This window comes from Carassius auratus, unplaced genomic scaffold (assembly GCF_003368295.1).
Source record: "Carassius auratus strain Wakin unplaced genomic scaffold, ASM336829v1 scaf_tig00000876, whole genome shotgun sequence".
NCBI classification, from domain to species: domain Eukaryota; kingdom Metazoa; phylum Chordata; class Actinopteri; order Cypriniformes; family Cyprinidae; genus Carassius; species Carassius auratus.
In genome coordinates this window covers 35073-54997 of record NW_020523328.1, presented here as the reverse complement: position 1 = coordinate 54997, position 19925 = coordinate 35073, and the positions used below count along the sequence as shown (strand labels likewise).

Here is a 19925-nt window from a genome sequence, read left to right as displayed (position 1 = left end):
AGTCTAATTGTAAATTGAATGTTTACATAATCCCCTCAGCATTCACCAGGGCCACTGTGGAAATCACAAAAGCCTTTGATTAGCGCCGTACCTTTTTATTTCTTGGCATCGTTACAATGTCTCATCAAAGACTGTTTGGAATGTTCTTGAAGACTGATGGACAAAAACACATCTCGCTACTGAAGTGTGATGAGGAGCTCATCGAAGGCTTAGTGCAAGAAATGAAAAAGTAAACCCATACATAAATCAAGAGAAATCCCAGAATTTCCCCCAAGGAGAAACTTTAAAAAGAACAATGAGATACAAACACTTTAATCCTCCCAGGCCAGAAAAACTGAATAATAGTCTCTCTTTTGTTTAATTATTCATGATGATGTGAGTTTTTTTGCTCTCTTTAATCTTCTTTGCAGACTGCAACTTGGCTCAAGTGGTTTAAATAGAATCTGTTTAGCTGTGAAAAAAACACACAAAAAAAACACGTAATAAAAGTACAGAAACACTGCAAGTCTCATGGTGGTTTCACCTCAGAACTAAACACGAGTAAAGTCTGATTCAACTCTAAACACTACTGTGCTTTATGGCTTTCTATTCCTATGTGATTTTGATATGGTGTCTCATGTAGGGTTCAAAGCCATTAGGTACAGAGTGGTTTATCAGCAGTGGATATAATCAATCCAGTATCCAGAGCATACACATTTGATGCAGTTCAGGCGCAATTGTCTGTTGAACTAACATGGGCTATAAAACAGGCCAGGAGAGCGGAGATGTTTCATTTGCAAGAAATAGACAGCAACATAATAATGCCTCAATAGATAGCAGTGTTATTGTTTAACAGAGCGTCGGTTTTGAATGTTAAACATGTAATTTGCTGCTCCAGTCTCAGCCTGTCTGGGTGAACATTGGGGTGATGGTACATGCACATTTGCCCTCCCTTGCATCATGGTTTCCTGGGAGAAGAGATGCATTCATTTGAGAATGAAAGGAGAAAAAATGTAACAAAAAAGATGAGAAAGAGAAACACAGAGAGACGGGGTGTGGGGAGGGATGTGGGTTATGCATGTTGATGAGCGAATGAATGCCACTAATCTGGGCAACAGGCAAAGCATTGCATTTCCAGAATAGAGAAGCATAGTGAATCGGAGTTTATCCACTAGGGATGCACCTTAGTGGTGAAACACACAGCATCTGTGCCTGTGCCTGCCAGAGACATGAGGGAGACAGAGCGCAGTTGTCATGCACGGCATGTTTACTGTTGGAAGATCCTTCTGGACTCTTGAAGCTTATTAAAGTGGCTTGTAGTACACGATAATCCTTTTGCTAGAAGCCCCACGGAGTAATGTATGAGGCAGATATAAGTCTGGTGAATAACCAAAATGCAGTCCGGAGCAAGCATGGAATTGAAAACCGACAGTGTGTGAGGAATAAAAAAAATTATTTGCAGTTTGTTGAGAGGTAGTTTTGATACAGGCCTTTGCCTTTTATCTGTAAAATATAGTAAAATATATATTCTATTATTCAAATGTTCCCCTTTCCATTAGGAGAAACTCTAGGATGCCATTACATGAATGTATGTCGTTTCTGAACTTTGTTCTTATGTGGATCTTTGGAATTCTTATCATAGCAATGAATGGTAAAATAATTTTATATGACCAATAAACCGGGGACTTCACCATACCAGAGGTCCTTTTCAAGATTGACATGAAATGGATTGTGATATTTTTTTCTTTCCTATTATGACATATATTTGAGTGATACAGCTACTGGAACAAACAAAAATGCTGTACGGGAGTTGATTTTATCCATTAGATCAGTGAATTTTCATGATTAGATCATTGTCTAATGCGTGCTGCATTGATGATGTAAAAATACCAACCCAGGCCAACCCAGAAGTAGAATCATCCTGATTTCTGTGAAAAAATTTTCCATTGGCTTTTGAATTACTGCAGAAAATAAGCTCTGTTAAAACGTAAAAAAAGCGTTTATGATTCTTACAAGTTTTGTTCATCATATCTTCCCAAATTAACAATACATTTAGGTTTTTAAACAAGCTATGCTAAGGTCACATGACATTAACACCACCAGCATTAATATTCTGACAACTGACAAAAAGTAAAAGCTTATATTTTATATAATTTAAAAGGTATTTTATGCTATAAAATGTTAAAATATTGTGAGCTTGTGTAAAAAAAAAAAAAAATACATAAAAAAACCCCAACAACATTTTAACCCTGACTTCAGGATGATGGAACCCGATGGAAAGCTTGTTCCAGGTTTTGGCCAATAAAAACATCTCCAAAATATCCCTGCAGCACTCTGTGATCTCATGTGAGCCACATGTTGTTGTTTATGTTTAAAGATTATGAGTGCACAAGAATAAAAAACACTGCAATATATAAAAAAATAACTAATAATTTAAATAATAAATATTTTTTTTCATTAACGCAAGCTTAGACAATGACCTTTTTTATTGAGCTTTATGCTAATGTAATGTACACATCTTATGCTAAAATAAAGAAAAAAGTAAAAAAAAAAAAAAAGAGTAATATATTTATGTACATACACACACACACACACACACACACACAATGATACAATAATAATAATCATAATTCAATATATAAAATAACTTATATAATTTATATTCAATAATTTCAAATCAGTAATTTAATTTAATGTAGCCTACTTATTTTTTGGCATGCAGTATGTATGAAGTCCAGTGAAAAGAAGGATGAAGTGCAGTCAGCAGGTAATTATCACTTTTACATATACATTTGAAATCAATTGTATTGTTAAAATACATAAACACTGACAATAAAAATATATTTTTTTGCAGTTCAAAATTCATTGAAGAAATGGCGGGAAAACACCCAACCCGTGACGTTGTCAGTAATCACCAGAGCACGTCGCGTGAGTCTCACCGCGTGGACGTAGAAATACTATTCAGGTAAAGCGGCCTCATTAAGGTTTGTTTAAAGCACTATGTTGTTCTTTGTCCCAGGTAAATTTCACACCAGCTTCTAACAAGGTGAGTTAGTAAATGTAATCGAGTTTATAAATTAATTCACACATTAAACACTCGTTTTCTCGCTAAAACATTAACTTAAGTTACATGACCAGACACACTAACGTAGATTTATATTAAACACATGCAGCCTACATGAGTTATTCACCTTAAATATGACTTAATATCCGCGTATATAGTTTCCCGTGTCTTCTCTGCTGATTTAAACTTGGAAATTGTTGTCTGTGGTATTTTCCACGGCCACATGAATGAACCGAAAGGCGTTTCTGTGAACATATAGAGAGACAGACCCCTGTGAACAGCTGTTGGTGCTGCTGACACGGCTGTGGGACACTCAAAACCGAGCGAGCTTACTAACATTACTTAGACAGTCTTCTGGAAAACAAAGCCGACGTTTCGTTCACCGAGCATCGGAAATCATTTTCCTCAGGCCCTGTGTTTTCAGATGCATTAGTTTCCCACACCTGACAACATGCCAGTGTTTGTGGAAGACCCCGCTCTTTTCTCTAAAGAGAGGCTCAAGTCGGAGCTCATGGCGCATAATGTGGATCTGCCCCCACCGGAGAGCAAGAAACACGCTTATGTGGAGCTTTATCTCAAACACGTGAGGACAAACACCACGGATTTCTCTAGCGATGAAGAGGAGGATCATCTCGGTGGCAGCGTGAGTTAAAGAAAGACGCCGGTGTAGCAGCTGTAGAGGTCACGTTATTAAACGTGATTCCCGGAGACTGTCTTTCTGTGATTGACGGGTTTTCACGTCTTGCAGACTGATTCTGAAGGATTCCCCAAAAATCTTTCCATATCCGCCCTTGTCTGTCCAACAGCTTGACACAAGGTGGCGTGATTGAAATAGATTTGATTTATGCTGTGAATATTCATACCCATATGTTCTTTGCTTTCAAGCTGTTGAGAGGTTTGTGGGTTATTGCCTGTCAGCTCCCAACTGCAGGGGAATACAGATAAAGCACGCATGCTTCTCAAAACATCAAAGACTGCTCTGTCAAAATGGGGATTTTTTTTCTTCCTTGAGAGTGAAACATGATTTCTTAGTTGTGAAATAAAGCTCCAGCTGTCTCACACACACTCGCTGGAAGTGTGTGAGACCACTGCAGGTGTGTGTGTGGGTCAGGGGGCCCTGAATGGGGGCTGGGGAATCTGGGTCAGAGCCATCTTAGACTTGGGTGTCAAATTCTCAGTTTATGATTAGACGTGTTTAATGTGCGTTGACCAAAGTGGTGTTGCACTGGAAAGTAGCAGGTCTTTGCCAGATTCAGGAGTTGGCCATTTCTATTTTATATTTTGCATTAAAGCTAGTACTTTTGAATCTATATCTAGTATTAATAACTAAAGCACTAAAATCACAAAAAAAAAAAAAATCTAAAACTGGAATAAAAATAAATTGTATAAACTATAAAATTACTAACATTTATAAATGAAAAGGTAAACCAAAAATACTATAATAGTGTAAAAACAATACTAAGAATACATCTTTTTTTTTTTTTTAAATGTAATGTGCATATATATTATACATATATAGATTGTTTTTAAGTTTCTGATTTATGTGACTCAGTTATGCGTCAGTGTATGTAAATGTTTGGCTTAACTTGGCTAACAGTCGGCTTATTTAGGCTCATTATCTGATAGTAGCATTCTAGTTCATTCCAAACTGCTGTCTAGTGTTGTTTTTTTATTTTGTTAGAAAAATGATGGATAATATTGGAGGCTCAAGGCAGGATCAGTGAAGTCTATTAGCAAATGAGACTATTAGGTTTTCTGCAATTAGTTTTATAGTTGGAGTGGTCTGCCGCCTGTAAGTTTGAGGAACAAAGTCCTAAAGGGATTTTTGACTAAATGTAACGATGAAATGGCTCAGATAAATGCCATCTGTTCTGAGCCATTAGCACTGCTGAGTATTTTTACATAATGCAGACCTCAAATATTTGTCCAGCATCATTCTTTCTTTTTTTTTTTTAAGTTGTTCTATACTTTTTCTCAATTTGTCACAATTGTGTTGACTTTGCATCCGGACTCAAATTTTATTTAATCGCTATCTTTTTATTTTGTGCAAAGCGTTTTTGCTCAATTCTGCTAAAAAGTGAAGAAGTTTCTTCAGCCTGAGGTTGGTTGGGAAACTGCAACGGCAGCTAATATTGGATTTGACCCCTTTTCAGAACGTGTCGGTGCAAGATGCGAAGGCGAAAAAAGCCTCAAAACAAGAGTCTGTTGAGGATTGCATGAGCCGAGGTTCACCCTTTGGCAAGCTAGTGTCAGCGTATGTTTATTAGATTATGCTAAAATGTGCTGATTCCTCACTCCAGCATGATGAATCGCTGTAATTTCACTGCCTCGACAGGATTTGTTTATTAAATTGTTCGTTGTGTGTATTCCACTGTACAGGCCGAAAAGGAAGAGAAAGCAAAAATGGTAGACCTGGGCTTACTGACTGATGATCAGCTAAAAGCCAAACTGCTCCAGTATGGAGTCAAAGCTGGACCCATTGTAGGTTAGTCTGTTTGAGTTAAAATCATTTCTTTCCAAAACTGAAAATACAATAAATGTAACATGTTCTTATGGTGTCTGTGTGTATGTTTTGAGCAGCTTCTACTAGAGCTTTATATGAAAAGAAGCTGAAAAGGCTGATGGATTCTTCAGCACAGGCCTCACAGCACAGGGTCAATGGCACGAGGGATGCAGGCCTCTACTCAGACAATGAGGAAGAGGACGGGAGGGAGGAAGACGAGGACAAGGAGTCCTCCGGTAAGGAGCAGCATCGACTCCTGAAAAGTCTTGGGGTTGCCTGAATGACTGAGCCATTAAAAACAAAACCATGAATGATTAGGCTTGTTTGAGTTCACCTGACCCCAATTAGAACGGTTTACAGCCTCATATAGGATGTGCAACTAAAGAAGTGGATCTAAAATGATCTAAATTAACTTCTGAAGAGTGGATGTCTTGTGGTCATCACTAAGTTATAGACATTGTATTGTCTGTTTATATAAAGGCTGTATATTACTGTTGTTGCTGGTTATACATGTGTTTTACATGTTTCTTTAGAGTCAGAGCAGCTTCGGTCTGATACGATTGCCCGGACTGAGACCAGCAAAACGGCAAGCAGAGTAAGTGGCTTTACATGCACCTCAACCCCCCCCTAGATTTAAACATGATTCATCCATTATCTCCACTGCCTGTTCTGCAATGAGTGTATGTTGATCATTAACATGAGCAGAAGTTGTTGCTTGTAAAGAGGTCAAACAACCAGCTGTCTGTCAGTTTTGTTGTGTAACTTATATAAATTATGTATGTGGGACGGACACTTTTGATGCATCATAGAAGCTCTTGATGGTAACTCAAGCTGATTTGGTGGTATAATGAGTTTAAAGCTGAAGTGTGTAATTGTAGTGCCTCTAGCATCACAAAATGCTGTGATAAATAATGACAAACAAGATAATCCTGCCCTAAAGAGCCAATGCTGCTGTGTTGGCCTGCTCAGGATACATCAAGGTTCCTAATCTTAAATTCCGTTCTATAATATAAGGATATAAATCTTAAAATGGCATGAAATTGAAAATCAAAATATCTATGTTATAAATGCATGTTATGGATAGTCCATCCATGCACATTGTGGTGACTGTGTATTGACATAAACCATTTTAATACACAGTGAATAAAACATGTCTTGATTATTTTACATTACTGATTAGCAGTGTGAAGTCCTCATTAAATGTGTGCCGCAGTCTGTTTAATTAAGCAAAAGATTTTAACATTTGAGAGAGTTTCTTAATTATTTGTTTTGAGGTTATGTAAGTTTGTACTGAATGGACAGTATTGCTATTAGTGCAGATCTCTAAAGGGCCTTAAAAAGCCTTAATTTTGACTTGACAAATCCTGCCGATAGCCTTTAAACAAACTGAGCAGTTGGTGCTGTGCATCTATAGCCACCTAAGTAGAAAAGTCATTAAATTGCTTTTTTGTCATTATTGTTAAGAAAGTACCTTTAGCTAAATAAATGTCAATTTTGAGCCATTTTCCTTTGATTTCCTCTTTGCAGGTATTTTGTATGGGCTTTATTCAATTTCTGCAGCTTGCATCTAACCTAATTGCACCCACACACCAAAGAGAGGCAAGCTCTACGAGCAGAACAGTGTTTAGCACTGCAGAGCCTCATTGTTTCAACCTACAGAGACGCCCTATAAGAAGTTGTTTCTGCTTATTAAGCTGGGCAGGAGAAAGTATTTAACATATAAAAATTGATGTTGCAGTTTAATGTCTCTGTTATTCAGTAGGATGAACAATGGTACCACTCTGTGGTTAAAATTGATATGACATTAAATTGCAATGAATGTCATACTGCAATTTTTACATCCACAGACAGGGACGGTCAGTCAGAGCAGAGATTTTTACCCACGCTGCTTTCTCCCCTCAGCTGGATTCATAAGTGTACAGTATGAACATTTCCTTTTGGCACAGGGATGCAGGGGATAAAGAAGTCAACAGCACTGTAATTCTGTTTCTTCCACAGATTGTTTTGTGGTGTGAACAATTTTGAATATTTTGCACTTTTCGGTTTTTAGAAAACATTGGATTCCTTTTCACTGAAGGATTGTGGGCTTTTGTTGCAGCAACTGATTGACTATTCAAGATATCGTAATCCTTTTCAGTTCTGCTTATTCAGTTTAGTTCACTTGCAGGGAAAGATTCAGCACAAGTCTTCAGATGCCACCCAGAATGAATCTTTGAGTCAAAGCGGGTCCCCGTACAGATCCTTCAGCATCACTCAGATGGTGGAAGAGGGGAGTGTGTGTGTTTGTGTGTGTGTGTGTAAACTGAGAATCTCAATCATTTTAGGATGATATTCAGTGGTAACTGTAAGTTATGTGAGTCTTGGGTGTTTATTATTGCTGTGGGATTGTATTTTTGTCAACAGATTGAGACCAGATTCAGTCCTCAGTCAAAACAAACAGAGATTGAGAGGCGATCTGGTTCGAGAAGCAAGCAGACGGTGGACAGCAGGGTCCTGCGGGTTTGTGTCTACAGATATGTTTGCTTTAATAGCATCCTTCAACAAATCTAACAAAAGCTCTGGTTTTCTCATCAGGACTTCATGAGACTGGATAAAGACACCATGACTGGCAGATCTCTTTGTTTAACATCTCCATCATCCCATCAGAAACTAACAGTCACAGTAACTGCTTTTTCCCCCTCAGCCTTCCTCTTCTCTCCTCAGGGTCTGCCTCTTCGTTTGTCCTCACTCTTTCGGTGGATGTTTAATTCAGCAGACATGCTGCATTGCCAGACATCTAATGGGCTTTCACACTCCCTCTGTCCTTTGGGAAATACTTCTGAGTTCTCTTTAGTTTCTTCCTTTTCTCCCTTTATTGCACTGGCTTTTCAGATGAAAGAGCTGTACTCACAGTGAAATGTTCAAAGGAAAATGTCAGGAAAATGCATCTTTTTAATTTGAGAGAGATGGGGTTTTTTGTATTCCTCTCTTCCTTATTTTATGTAAAAAGGTAGTGTAAAGTTTAATCACAGCATTGATGTTTGGTAGATCAGACAGAGAAAAGTTCTATCAAAGGCCTGGCTTTCTTGTTTCTGACTCGTGTTTCTTAGATGTTAATGCTGTGCACATGAATGCAGATCACATGATGCTTAAGCCCTGTACGGCTGAGCTGCACTGTTACACTTCTTCTTGTGCCATATTTCAATCCAGAAGCATTAGGAAAAAGTTTCCTAAATGTACCGATCGTTGTGATAATTATATTGTGTTAGCATGATTAGCATGTTTGGTGGTTGTAGGAAATACACTTTAAAATATGGTCTCGGAAGAAGTTGTTTAATTAGGATTTCAGTAAGTTGGCTTTTTTAAGCAACTAATAATATAAATATAGAAATGTGTAAATGTTTTCAAAACATATACCGTACTATATATATATATATATATATATATATATATATATATATATATATATATATATATATATATATATATATATATATATATATATACACACATATATATATATATATATATATATATATATATATATATATATATACATAAACGCAATACACATACATATGATGTAAACAAAAACTTTTATTTTGGATGTGATTAATCGTTTTACACCCCTCTATCTATCTATCTATCTATCTATCTATCTATCTATCTATCTATCTATCTATCTATCTATCTATAATATAATGTAACTTATAACTTGAGATTCTGATGAAATATACTTTATTGTCATGAAAATATAATTCTCAGATAACATTAGTATACATTTAAATGTTTAGGGTCAGTAAGACTTTGTTTTGGAAAAAGTAACTCTTTCAAGACCAATTAAATTGATTAAAAGTGATGGTAAAGACATTTACAGAAGATTTTCTTTTTACTAATCAAAAAAAAAAAAAAACTATCAGGGTATAATCAGCATATTAGTATGATTTCTAAAGGAGCATGTGACATTCAACTTTAAATGCATCTTATCACTCATGGACTGTGATTTGTGCTTTCCACATGACTTCCAAATCTGCTTTTCATGAGCCTGGGCTTCATCTCTATATTTTTACACTCCATCCTCCCTCAATTATTATTATTATTATTATTTTTTTTTGGTGGTGTCTGTTTGACTCTAAATTCTCTTCCTTGTTTATTTGTTGACCACACCTTTAAAGTATATTTTCTTATTCCGTCTGTTTTAATTGGTTTCTTCTGGCCATTAGGAACCTGTGACGGATGTTCTTTCAGAGATGTTTCCTGACACTGCCAGAACCCCCACTGGCATCTAGTGAGTAACACCTGTCATACTTTACTCCCAGCTAAATACTACATTGTTCACAAACTATGGACTTGCATGCCTAAATTTCAATACACCATTGTAAATTAGTTGTAAGTACGTCTTGTTCTGCCTGCAGTGCTACAAAGAGGCGGCCTATAAAGGGAGCAGCGGGCCGCCCTGTGCAGTTTAAATACCCTGAAATGCCACTACTGAGTCCCACTTCACTGGAGAGGCAGGAGATTCAGCAGCGTCTGGTGCCTCTGTGGGTTCAGATCGTGGTCTTCCTCCTGGTTGTCTGCATGCTGTACCTCATCTATGCATCCATGGAGGAGCCGCTCTCCAATACTTTCACTGATCTACTTGAAGATCTGCAAGAAGCTGCTCTCATATTCACCTCAGAGGACTAATCCACCACTGACTCTACAGCTTAGGTGTGCAACACGGATGCTAAAGAAGGTTCATTCAGATTTACCTCAGGCCAAGTGTCCTTCAGACGATTATCTTTTTAAACCGGTATCAGAGGAAACCGTGTGATTGGACTGAATGAAACCCAAAGAGAGCTACATCAGAACACCTGCATTCACTTGCTTTCAATGATCATATAGGATGTTAAACTTGAATTGATGAGATATGTAGTTGGCTGATCCTGTGCATGGTGTTTTCTCTGATAGATCTTTTACCATAGATGTGTATTTTATACAGTTTATTTGAGATTTGAACTCCCACAGAAACGATCACATTCTTCTCCTACAGTCTTATACAGTTGGACTAATGAGTCATGGGATATCTTGCGGTTTTTAATGTTTACTTTTTGTTTGTTTTATTTAAAGTAAATAAAAATGGTTCTCCTGTGATTGTTCTGTCTTAATGAAGATACACTTGCAAATTAATTTATTAACACCAGGAGGGTATCTAGATGCCAAATTTGTGTAAATACTTCAATATTTAATGATTGATAATTTTGTTAAATATCTGTTGCTGATTATTCAAACCCCCAGCAGGTGGTTAAAAAAAATCTCAACTGCTTTTTACCTTTGTGATTGGCTCCACACCAACCCAGGCCCCTTATGTTGCATCACCAGTTGACAATAAGGCTATAAAAATGTGAACCCTGATCATGCAGATGTAATTCCTCCTGAACTTCTGAAAGATGAAGACCAAAATCACTAAGAAGACAATTTTGAAGTTTTCTGGAATACTGCTGTTAATCCTTGTGCTTCCAGTTTTAATTTTATTTGCTGTTGTGATCGGTAGGGCGTTTACATTTAAAGTGAACACCGAACTTGGACAATGGGAAAATGCAACAACAATTTATCCCAGTTTAAATCCAGAACAGAAAAAGCAGCTGCTGGAAAATTTCAAGGGTAAGAAATGCCTAATTATATTAAAATTATACTTGTTCATACATAAATACTTTATAAATTGAATGTAGAAAGTAATAATAAAAAAGTAAAGAATCAGAATTTGGTTATTTTCAGACAATGCAAAATTTAAATATTCAATGAAATGCCCTGATTGGCATAACTTATTTGCAGTGCTGTATAAAGCACCTGAAAGCCATGCTCAAGTAAAAGTACAGATATCTTACCAGAAAATGACAAGTTGAAGTCACAATTTTTAATATTACTTAAGTGAAAGTCTTAAAATATGTGATTTTTATTGTACTTAAGTACAAAAAGTATTTTTTTTTTAAAATCTTAAACGCACACGTTTTTGTAAGTAAAAACAATTGTACATAGTACAAGTGCAAAATGGAAAATAAGCAAATATATTCATACACCGCTTGAGTAGAAAGATTTTGTTCCATTTTATCTCTTTATCTATTTTGTATTTTTGGATGACCAAGAAGCTCTTCATCTGTACTTTAGTGTCTTTCCAACAAAAGAAAACCTTTCTGTAATCTGCATCTGAAAAAAGCATTTATGTATATTTACAGTTTATGTATCTCAGAGAGAACACGGATGCATTTAATCTGCAGTTACAGATGGATAATGTTTTGTTTTCAACATAAAATGTTGAATACTGATTAAAAAAAAAAGAAAGTCACAATGTGAAATTAAAACCACCAGTAGGTGGCAACAAGTTACTGTTAATGAGCGAGTCATTGCGATTCAACCGATTCATTCAAAGGGCTGCTTCATTCAGAAACAAAGCATTTGACTGTTAATGAGTGAATCACAGAATCATTTATTCAACTTATTCGTTCAGAAAGCTGATTCATTTCTTTCAATAAGTAAACACCGTCCATTGATTAGAGACGCAAAACAGTGCTGTGATGTTTCTTTGGAGCTTTTTTCGTTAGCAAAATTGATCAAAACAAGCGATATTATGTCTAAACCCTAAGTCACTTATTTCTTTACTGAAATTTATAAAAATTATTATTACATTTGTTCATGCTGACATTTGCAAAAAAAAACAAAAAAAAAAAAAAAACGGTACACTTTGTGTAATGTAGATTGTTAACTATATTAAATTATAAACAGAAAAGGATACAGAAGCATTTTTCCTGGAATTTTTAGTTTTATTAAACTAATAAATCACATGGGGGCACTCTGTGTGATTTGGTGATATACTTGATAATGTCAGATAGCACATCATTACAACACCTTACAACATCACCCTTCACAAGGAGGGTAAGCCACAAACATTAATTGCCAAAGAAGCTGGCTGTTCACAGAGTGCTGTATCCAAGCATGTTAACAGAAAGTTGAGTGGAAGGAAAAAGTGTGGAAGAAAGAGATGCTCAACCAACCGAGAGAACTGCAGCCTTATGAGGATTGTCAAGCAAAATCGATTCAAGAATTTGAGTGAACTTGGACTGAAGGAATGGACTGAGGCTGGGGTCAAGACATCAAGAGCCATCACACACAGACGTGTCAAGCAATTTACTGAACCACAGACAACATCAGAGGCGTCGTACCTGAGCTAAGAAGAAGAACTGGACTGTTGCCCAGTGGTCCAAAGTCTCTTTTCAGATGAGAGCAAGTTTTGTATTTCATTTGGAAACCAAGATCCTAGAGTTTGGAGGAAGGGTGGAGAAGCTCATAGCCCAAGTTGCTTGAAGTCCAGTGCTTAGTTTCCACAGTCTGTGGTGATTTGGGGTGCAATGTCATCTGCTGGTGTTGGTCCATTGTGTTTTTTTAAAAACCAAGTCACTGCACCTATTTACCAATAAATTTTGGAGCACTTTGTGCTTCCTTCTGCTGACCAGCTTTTTGAAGATGCTGATTTCATTTTCTAGCAGGATATGGAACCTGCCCACACTGCCAAAAGCACCAAAAGTTGGTTAAATGACCATGGTATTGGTGTGCTGAACCTCAGAGAGAATCTATGGCGTATTGTCAAGAGGAAAATGAGAAACAAGAGACCAAATAATGCAGATGAGCTGAAGGCCACTGTCAAAGAAACCTGGGCTTCCAGACGATCACAATTTAAAGAACCAAGGACTTAAACTACTTCAGTCTGTGTGCATTGAATTTATCACGAATTTCACAATTTGAGTTGAATTACTGAAATAAATGAACTTTTCTATGACATTCTAAATTATAGAGATGCACCTGTATTTATAAAGAGATTATTAAGTAAACCTAAGATGTGTCAGTACAGCGAGTGTTCATCTTAAAATATTACTTAAAAGTATAACATAGTACAACTTAAAAGTACTCTTTTATGCTTATGATTTTTTTTTTAAATACATAAGCATGGACATTTTTACAATTATTCCAAAAGGGCTTTTACTTGCTAATATGGTATAAAATATAGCCGATTGTAAACAAATAAGGTAGAGCCCTAATGAAATTGTGTGAAATACAATCTAGGCTAAGTTAAGTCCTGTTTTTTTGTTTGTTAATTATTGAGCTTTTGTCTGAATAAAATAAATGAAAATTCAGGGCCTAAAAACCTCATGAAAATCTAATTTCAGAGTAAAGGCTTAATCGGAATATTGACATACATATAAACATAGTCAGATTTTCTTTTTTTATTTATTTTATTATTTTTAATTTAATCTCCCACAGTGGCAGTTCAGATTCCCACAGTGTCATTTTCAGAGTCAGACCAGAACACAACTGCCCTGCAAGAGTTTGACCTACTACTGAGGAGAGGTGAGAAAGTGATGATTTAAGGATTATTTTTGCATGCTTTATTTGTAAAAGGTTAATACTGAACTGTTCCTTTCTCAGTCTTCCCAAAGGTCTTCTCATCCAGTGTGGTCCAGCATGAGATGGTGGGAAGCTACAGCCACCTGTTGACTGTATCGGGAAGCGAGACTGATCTGAAGCCCTACATGCTGCTGGCACACATTGATGTAGTGCCGGCCGATGAGGCAGATGGGTGGGATGCTCCTCCTTTCTCTGCTCAAGAGATCAATGGCTTCATTTATGGACGAGGAACCATCGACAATAAACAGTCTGTGATGGTACAGTGAATCAGCACTGCATCGTCTTCACATCTGTTCAGTTCAACCTGATGCTAACTGTAGCGATGTGTGTTTTGAAGGGGATCCTTCAGGCGTTGGAATACCTGCTGGAACGAGGTTACACTCCTCGGAGAAGCTTCTACATTGGCTTGGGTCACGATGAGGAGGTCCGTCTCTGTTCTAATCATAGTTTATCTGCTAATATCCCAGCAGAAAGCTTGTGTTAATGCAGCTGTTAATTTGGTTTTCTCAGATCAGTGGCCCACAAGGTGCTGTGAATATCGTGAAGCTCCTGAAGAGTCGTGGGGTGAAGCTTCTGTATGTTTTAGATGAAGGTCTCACGATCATGGATGGTGTGGTAGATGGCCTGATCGGACCTGGCGCACTGTGAGACCTTCGTTTTACTGCGTTAATATGATCATGTAGATATTGATTTAGTGTTTAATATACGTCTTGTATGTTTTTGTAGAATTGGTGTGAGTGAGAAAGGTCAGGCCACAGTGAAGCTGAGTGTCAGCAGCGCTCCAGGACATTCATCCATGCCTCCCAGAGAAAGCAGCATCGGCATCTTGGCTTCAGCAGTTGCAAGGCAAGACAAAAGCATTTACTGTAATATGAAAACTGAGAGCATGATCTTAATTTAAATATTAAATATTATAGTTGACTTGATCTTGCATTTAAAAAAAGCAAGACAGAATGGAATAAACCCAACGCAAAAGCCATAATCAATATCCATCAGGCACATTTATGTAAAAAAATTAATAAATCTTGCTCTTAAAATTGTATTACACTGTATTCTAGCATGTAATTAAGTAAAATACCATAAACCTTCTTTGCATTTTTATTCATTTATTTTGCCATTCTACTTATTTAGTTACACTGTGGTGTAAAGTACCGATTTTCATAATGATATCATGTTTTTATAATTAAAATAAAAATTTATGTTTATATAATACTGATTGAATTTCATATTCATAAATGTAAATTTACAATTTATAACATATGGTCTTATTAAATTAAGCCAGGTTTTCTGCTGTCTAAATAAACAAGCCAATTTTACTAAAGAAATATTCAACTTTTAAGAAATATTTGTGAGCTTTTTAAAGTATTTATTTGAATGATGAATCTGAATTTGTTTTATACATTTTGTTTTATGAATAAATCATTCTGCCTTGCATTCTTCTTTTTCTTTGTATCTGATTTTGAAGTAATTTCATGTCTATTTTTGTGTAATATTACGTTTTTCTTAATGTATGTTGATGTTTACAGATATGAAATAAGATAAATAATTTAAACAAATGCATAAATTAATGAATAAATAAATCCTACATAAAGTAATTATGTAGGTAATTCTTTGTGTTTTGGTTAAAACTGACCCAGGTTGGAGAAGAACCGGATGCCCAATCTTTTTGGTCATGGTCCAGAGCGTGCCACATTTGAGCATCTGGCACATAAGGTAATAAAACAAACATGATATAAAATGCTCATGACACTCCTACAATAATAAATAGTTTAATACGTTCTCTTTTGCCTTCTAGTTTGGCTGGCCATACAGAATGGTCATGTCTAATCTGTGGCTCTTCTCTTCACTGCTCAGCAGGTAGGCTGTGTTTTTTCTCACTACAGTAACTAATGAGTACATGCTTTGATCCGTGGTACTTTCCAATCACATGTGCAGTGTTTTGGAAGAACAGCCAGACACAAATGCATTTGTGAGGACAACAACTGCTGTCACAATGTTTAACTCTGGTGTTAAGGTGGGCTGCCATTCACATCAGTTATTTTCTGTTTATACATATATTCACATAAAATACTGTAACTCTTAGCATTAATGAAGATCCAACTGTTAACTCCCGCATCTCTCTTTCTCTCTGACAGATCAATGTAATGCCAGCATATGCAGAGGCCTTTGTCAATTTCCGCATTCACTCTTCCCAGACACTACAAGAGGTGAGAGGTCAGCATTAGCACATTAATTAGTTGATATTTTTTATAAGATTTGCTATACCTAAAGAAAACCAGTGCTTGGAAGACAACAAAGGAAGTTTAAGCCCATCCCTTAGTTAAACCTACAGTTACAGAAATATACTGTTTATATACTATTTTATGTTCTTCTGAAGCCAGGCTCTCTACTCTCTGAACAATAAAATAATAAAATAAAAATAAACTCTTAAGAGTTAAGTAATCTTACATGTTAAAAAATAATGATTATAAAGTATTTATTTAAATTATCTACAGGTGCATCTCAATAAATTAAAATGTCGTGGTAAAGTTTATTTTAGTAATTCAACTCAAATAGTGAAAGTCGTGTATTAAATCAATTCAGTGCACACAGACTGAAGTAGTTTAAGTCTTTGGTTATTTTCATTGTGATGATTTTGGCTCACTTTTAACAAAAACCCAACAATTCATCTCAACAAATTAGAATACTTCATAAGACCAATAAAAAATTTTTTTTTTTGTGAATTGTTGGCTTTCTGGGAAGTACGTTAATTAACTGTACATGTACTCAATACTTGGCAGGGGCTCTTTTTGCTTTAATTACTGCCTCAAATCAACGTGGCATGGAGGTGATCAGTTTGTAGCACTGCTAAGGTGGTCTGGAAGCCCAGGTTTCCTTGACAGTGGCCTTCAGCTCATCTGCATTGTTTGGTCTCTTGTTTCTCATTTTCTTCTTGACAATAGCCCATATATTCTCTCTGGGGTTCATTTCTAGTGAGTTTGCTGGCAGTTAAGCACACCAACACCATAGACCAACGCTACTTTTGCGTCATCGAAGGTTAACGCCCCTTTTTGGGGGAAAACAAACGGATTCCCCTGATACAGAACTCGCTCTAATTTCTTGATAGCAAAAATGGCAGAAACATACACACTCTCTTTACCGGCCGAGGACCGTGAGAGGTATTTAATGAAGCTACTGGATACGGTGTTTACAGAGGTTTCCCTTTGAAATGGTCGAAAAACTGGATTAATAACCCCACGCAGTGGCCAAATATGGACATCTAACGTTACCATTATCTCGTGGAATCACCAAGTAGCCTACTTTTGTCATTAAGTATACAGTATGATAAACTAGACGATGAGGCCATGTCAAGAGGAGTCGGTGGTTTACTTGGATCATATTTCACTTGATTTAAGCTATTGACAGTTTTGTTGTAGTTAGAAATACGAAGCTGCTAGTAGCTACGTGATTAACGTTAGCTCTCATTAGGCACGCTACCTTGGCTGTTAACTGATTTTAAGTTTCAAATATTCACATGCTAGGACTAAACAATATAACTATTATACAATATCTGTTTGTAATTGTGTGACACATCAGAAACAATGAAAAACAAAAGGTCCCTGGAGCGAGTTCTGTATCAGGAATCCGTTTGTTTTCCCCCCAAAAGGGGCGTTAACCTTCGATGACGCCAAAGTAGCGTTGGTCTATGGTCATTTAACCAACTTTTGGTGCTTTTGGCAGTGTGGGCAGGTGCCAAATCCTGCTGGAAAATGAAATCAGCATCTTCAAAAAGCTGGTCAGCAGAAGGAAGCACAAAGTGCTCCAAAATTTCTTGGTAAACAGGCGCAGTGAATTTGGTTTTCAAAAAACACAATGGACCAACACCAGAAGATGACATTGCACCCCAAATCACCACAGACTGTGGAAACTTAACACTGGACTACAAGCAACTTGGGTTATGAGCTTCTCCACCATTCCTCCAAACTCTAGGACTTTGGTTTCCAAATGAAATACAAAACTTGCTCTCATCTGAAAAGAGGACTTTGGACCACTGGGCAACAGTTTGTGGCAGTTTCTTCTTATCCTTAGCTCAGGTAAGACACCTTTGACATTGTCTGTGGTTCAGGAGTGGCTTAACAAGAGGAATACAACAACTTTAGACACATTTCTTGACCCGTCTGTATGTCTTGACCCCAGCCTCAGTCCATTCCTTCTGAAGTTCACTCAAATTATTGAATCGATTTTGCTTGACAATCCTCATAAGGCTACAGTTCTCTCGGTTGGTTGAGCATCTTTTTCTTCCACACTTTTTCCTTCCACTCAACTTTCTGTTAACATGCTTGGATACAGCACTCTGTGAACAGTCAGCTTCTTTGGCAATGAATGTTTGTGGCTTACCCTCCTTGTGAAGGGTGTCAATGATTGTCTTCTGGACAACTGTCAGATCAGTCTTCCTCATGATTGTGTGGCCTAGTGAACCAAACTGAGAGATCATTTTGAAAGCTCAGAAAAACTTTGCAGGTGTTTTGATTTGATTAGCTGGCATGTCACCATATTCCAATTTGTTGAGATAGTGGAGCCAAAATCATCACAATTAAAAGAACCAAAGACTTAAACTACTTCAAACTGTGTGCACTGAATTTACCATGAGTTTCCAAATTTGAGTTGAATTACTGAAATACATGAACTTTTCCACGGCATTCTAATTTATTGAGATGCACCTGTATGTATTTACTTGATTTTATACCTCTTTTTTTGGACTTTATGATGATAGGGCAGTTTAAAGTTGACAGGAAGTGAAGTCGGGGAGATAGGTCTGGTATTATTAGTTGCCTCAAGTTTTTTCTTTTTCTTTGTTTATCATTTTTGTTCAATGTTTTAAGTAGTCTTATACCCATCTCTTTTTATATAATGTTGGTTTCAAATTGTATACTGTATAAATAAATATATAGAAAAATAATAGAAATAGTTATTGAAAGTCAAGAGCAGCAGTAAGAATTAGACAAATATTATGTTGATAGGATGTTGCTGTTGGTTACTTCAAATATATTCAGTGTGAGTGAAGGATTTTCAAACTTTAATAAAAGTCTTACATTTTACAAATGCAAAAAGTTCATTGATTGATTTCCTATTTCCTTTCTAGGTTCTAAAGCTGATTGAATCCACTATATCAGATGAGCGAGTGAAGGTAGAGTTTGTCAGTGGATTCGACCCGCTGCCCATTAGCTCCTATGATGAGGATACATTCGGCTACCAGATCATAAAGAAAACAGTGCATGACATTTTTCCTGAAGTCACTGTATCTCCTGGTATGGCTTTCAGCATTGTGCCATTAAATACTGCATGTTTGCTCTCTCTAGTAAGAGCTCAAGGGGTTTAAGTGGCCCTTATATACATCATTGACCAATGAAGAGCTTCTCCCACTCTTAGTCTTGTCAATGATTTCCTCTCACAGGTGTCTGCGTGGGGAACACTGACAGCCGTCACTACACAGAACTGTCTCCGGACATTTATCGTTTTGCCCCATCATGGTACAAACCTGGAGATTCTGCAAGGTAGGACACACAGAAATGCTGAAGCGACATACTGGCCTCATGTACTATAAAAATAACAAAATAATAAACCACTTATTCTTCCCTTTAGATTTCATGGTGTGAATGAGAGAATCTCCATCCAGAACTATGAAGAGATTGTGCAGTTCTACTTTCAGCTCATGCAGAACAGTGACATCAGGAACTTGCCAGGACCTCGCACCTAAACCTAAATGTTTCCTAAACAGCAAATAAGCATATACGAATGATTTCTGAAGGATCATGTGACACTGAAGGCTGTAAATTAATTACTAATATTTTACTATATTGCTTTTTTACTGTATTTTTGATCAAATAAATGCATCTAACTTTGGAAAATTCTTGTAAATATATTTTCTTAATTTGCTTGTGGAAATTATGTAAAATTACATAATGGATAATAATAAAAACG

The 19925-nt window shown here is 36.6% G+C and overlaps 2 protein-coding genes across 5 annotated transcripts; both read left to right on the top strand.

Annotated features, from left to right (window-relative positions):
- The first annotated feature begins 2686 nt into the window (after positions 1–2686).
- Positions 2687–10658, top strand: lemd1 (LEM domain containing 1). Of its 4 annotated transcripts, none has more exons than XM_026242071.1 (10): positions 2687–2944; positions 5423–5528; positions 5624–5782; positions 6080–6141; positions 7394–7462; positions 7714–7815; positions 7950–8045; positions 8121–8207; positions 9749–9813; positions 9941–10658. In XM_026242071.1, the coding sequence occupies exons 2-10, from the start codon at positions 5447–5449 to the stop codon at positions 10209–10211; spliced, it is 993 nt and encodes a 330-aa protein (XP_026097856.1). In that variant the 5' UTR covers positions 2687–2944; positions 5423–5446; the 3' UTR covers positions 10212–10658. The 4 variants fall into 4 exon arrangements, with proteins under 4 accessions (XP_026097856.1, XP_026097855.1, XP_026097854.1 ...); XM_026242070.1 differs by having other exon boundaries at positions 2934–3025; XM_026242068.1 differs by lacking the exon at positions 2687–2944 and adding an exon at positions 3053–3686.
- Positions 10659–10905: 247 nt separating this feature from the next.
- Positions 10906–19802, top strand: pm20d1.1 (peptidase M20 domain containing 1, tandem duplicate 1). The gene is made up of 13 exons (XM_026242067.1): positions 10906–11168; positions 13821–13907; positions 13986–14221; positions 14302–14388; positions 14475–14608; positions 14691–14810; positions 15602–15677; positions 15760–15821; positions 15900–15978; positions 16100–16171; positions 19087–19252; positions 19399–19498; positions 19587–19802. The coding sequence occupies exons 1-13, from the start codon at positions 10955–10957 to the stop codon at positions 19699–19701; spliced, it is 1548 nt and encodes a 515-aa protein (XP_026097852.1). The 5' UTR covers positions 10906–10954; the 3' UTR covers positions 19702–19802.
- The last annotated feature ends 123 nt before the right edge of the window (positions 19803–19925 follow it).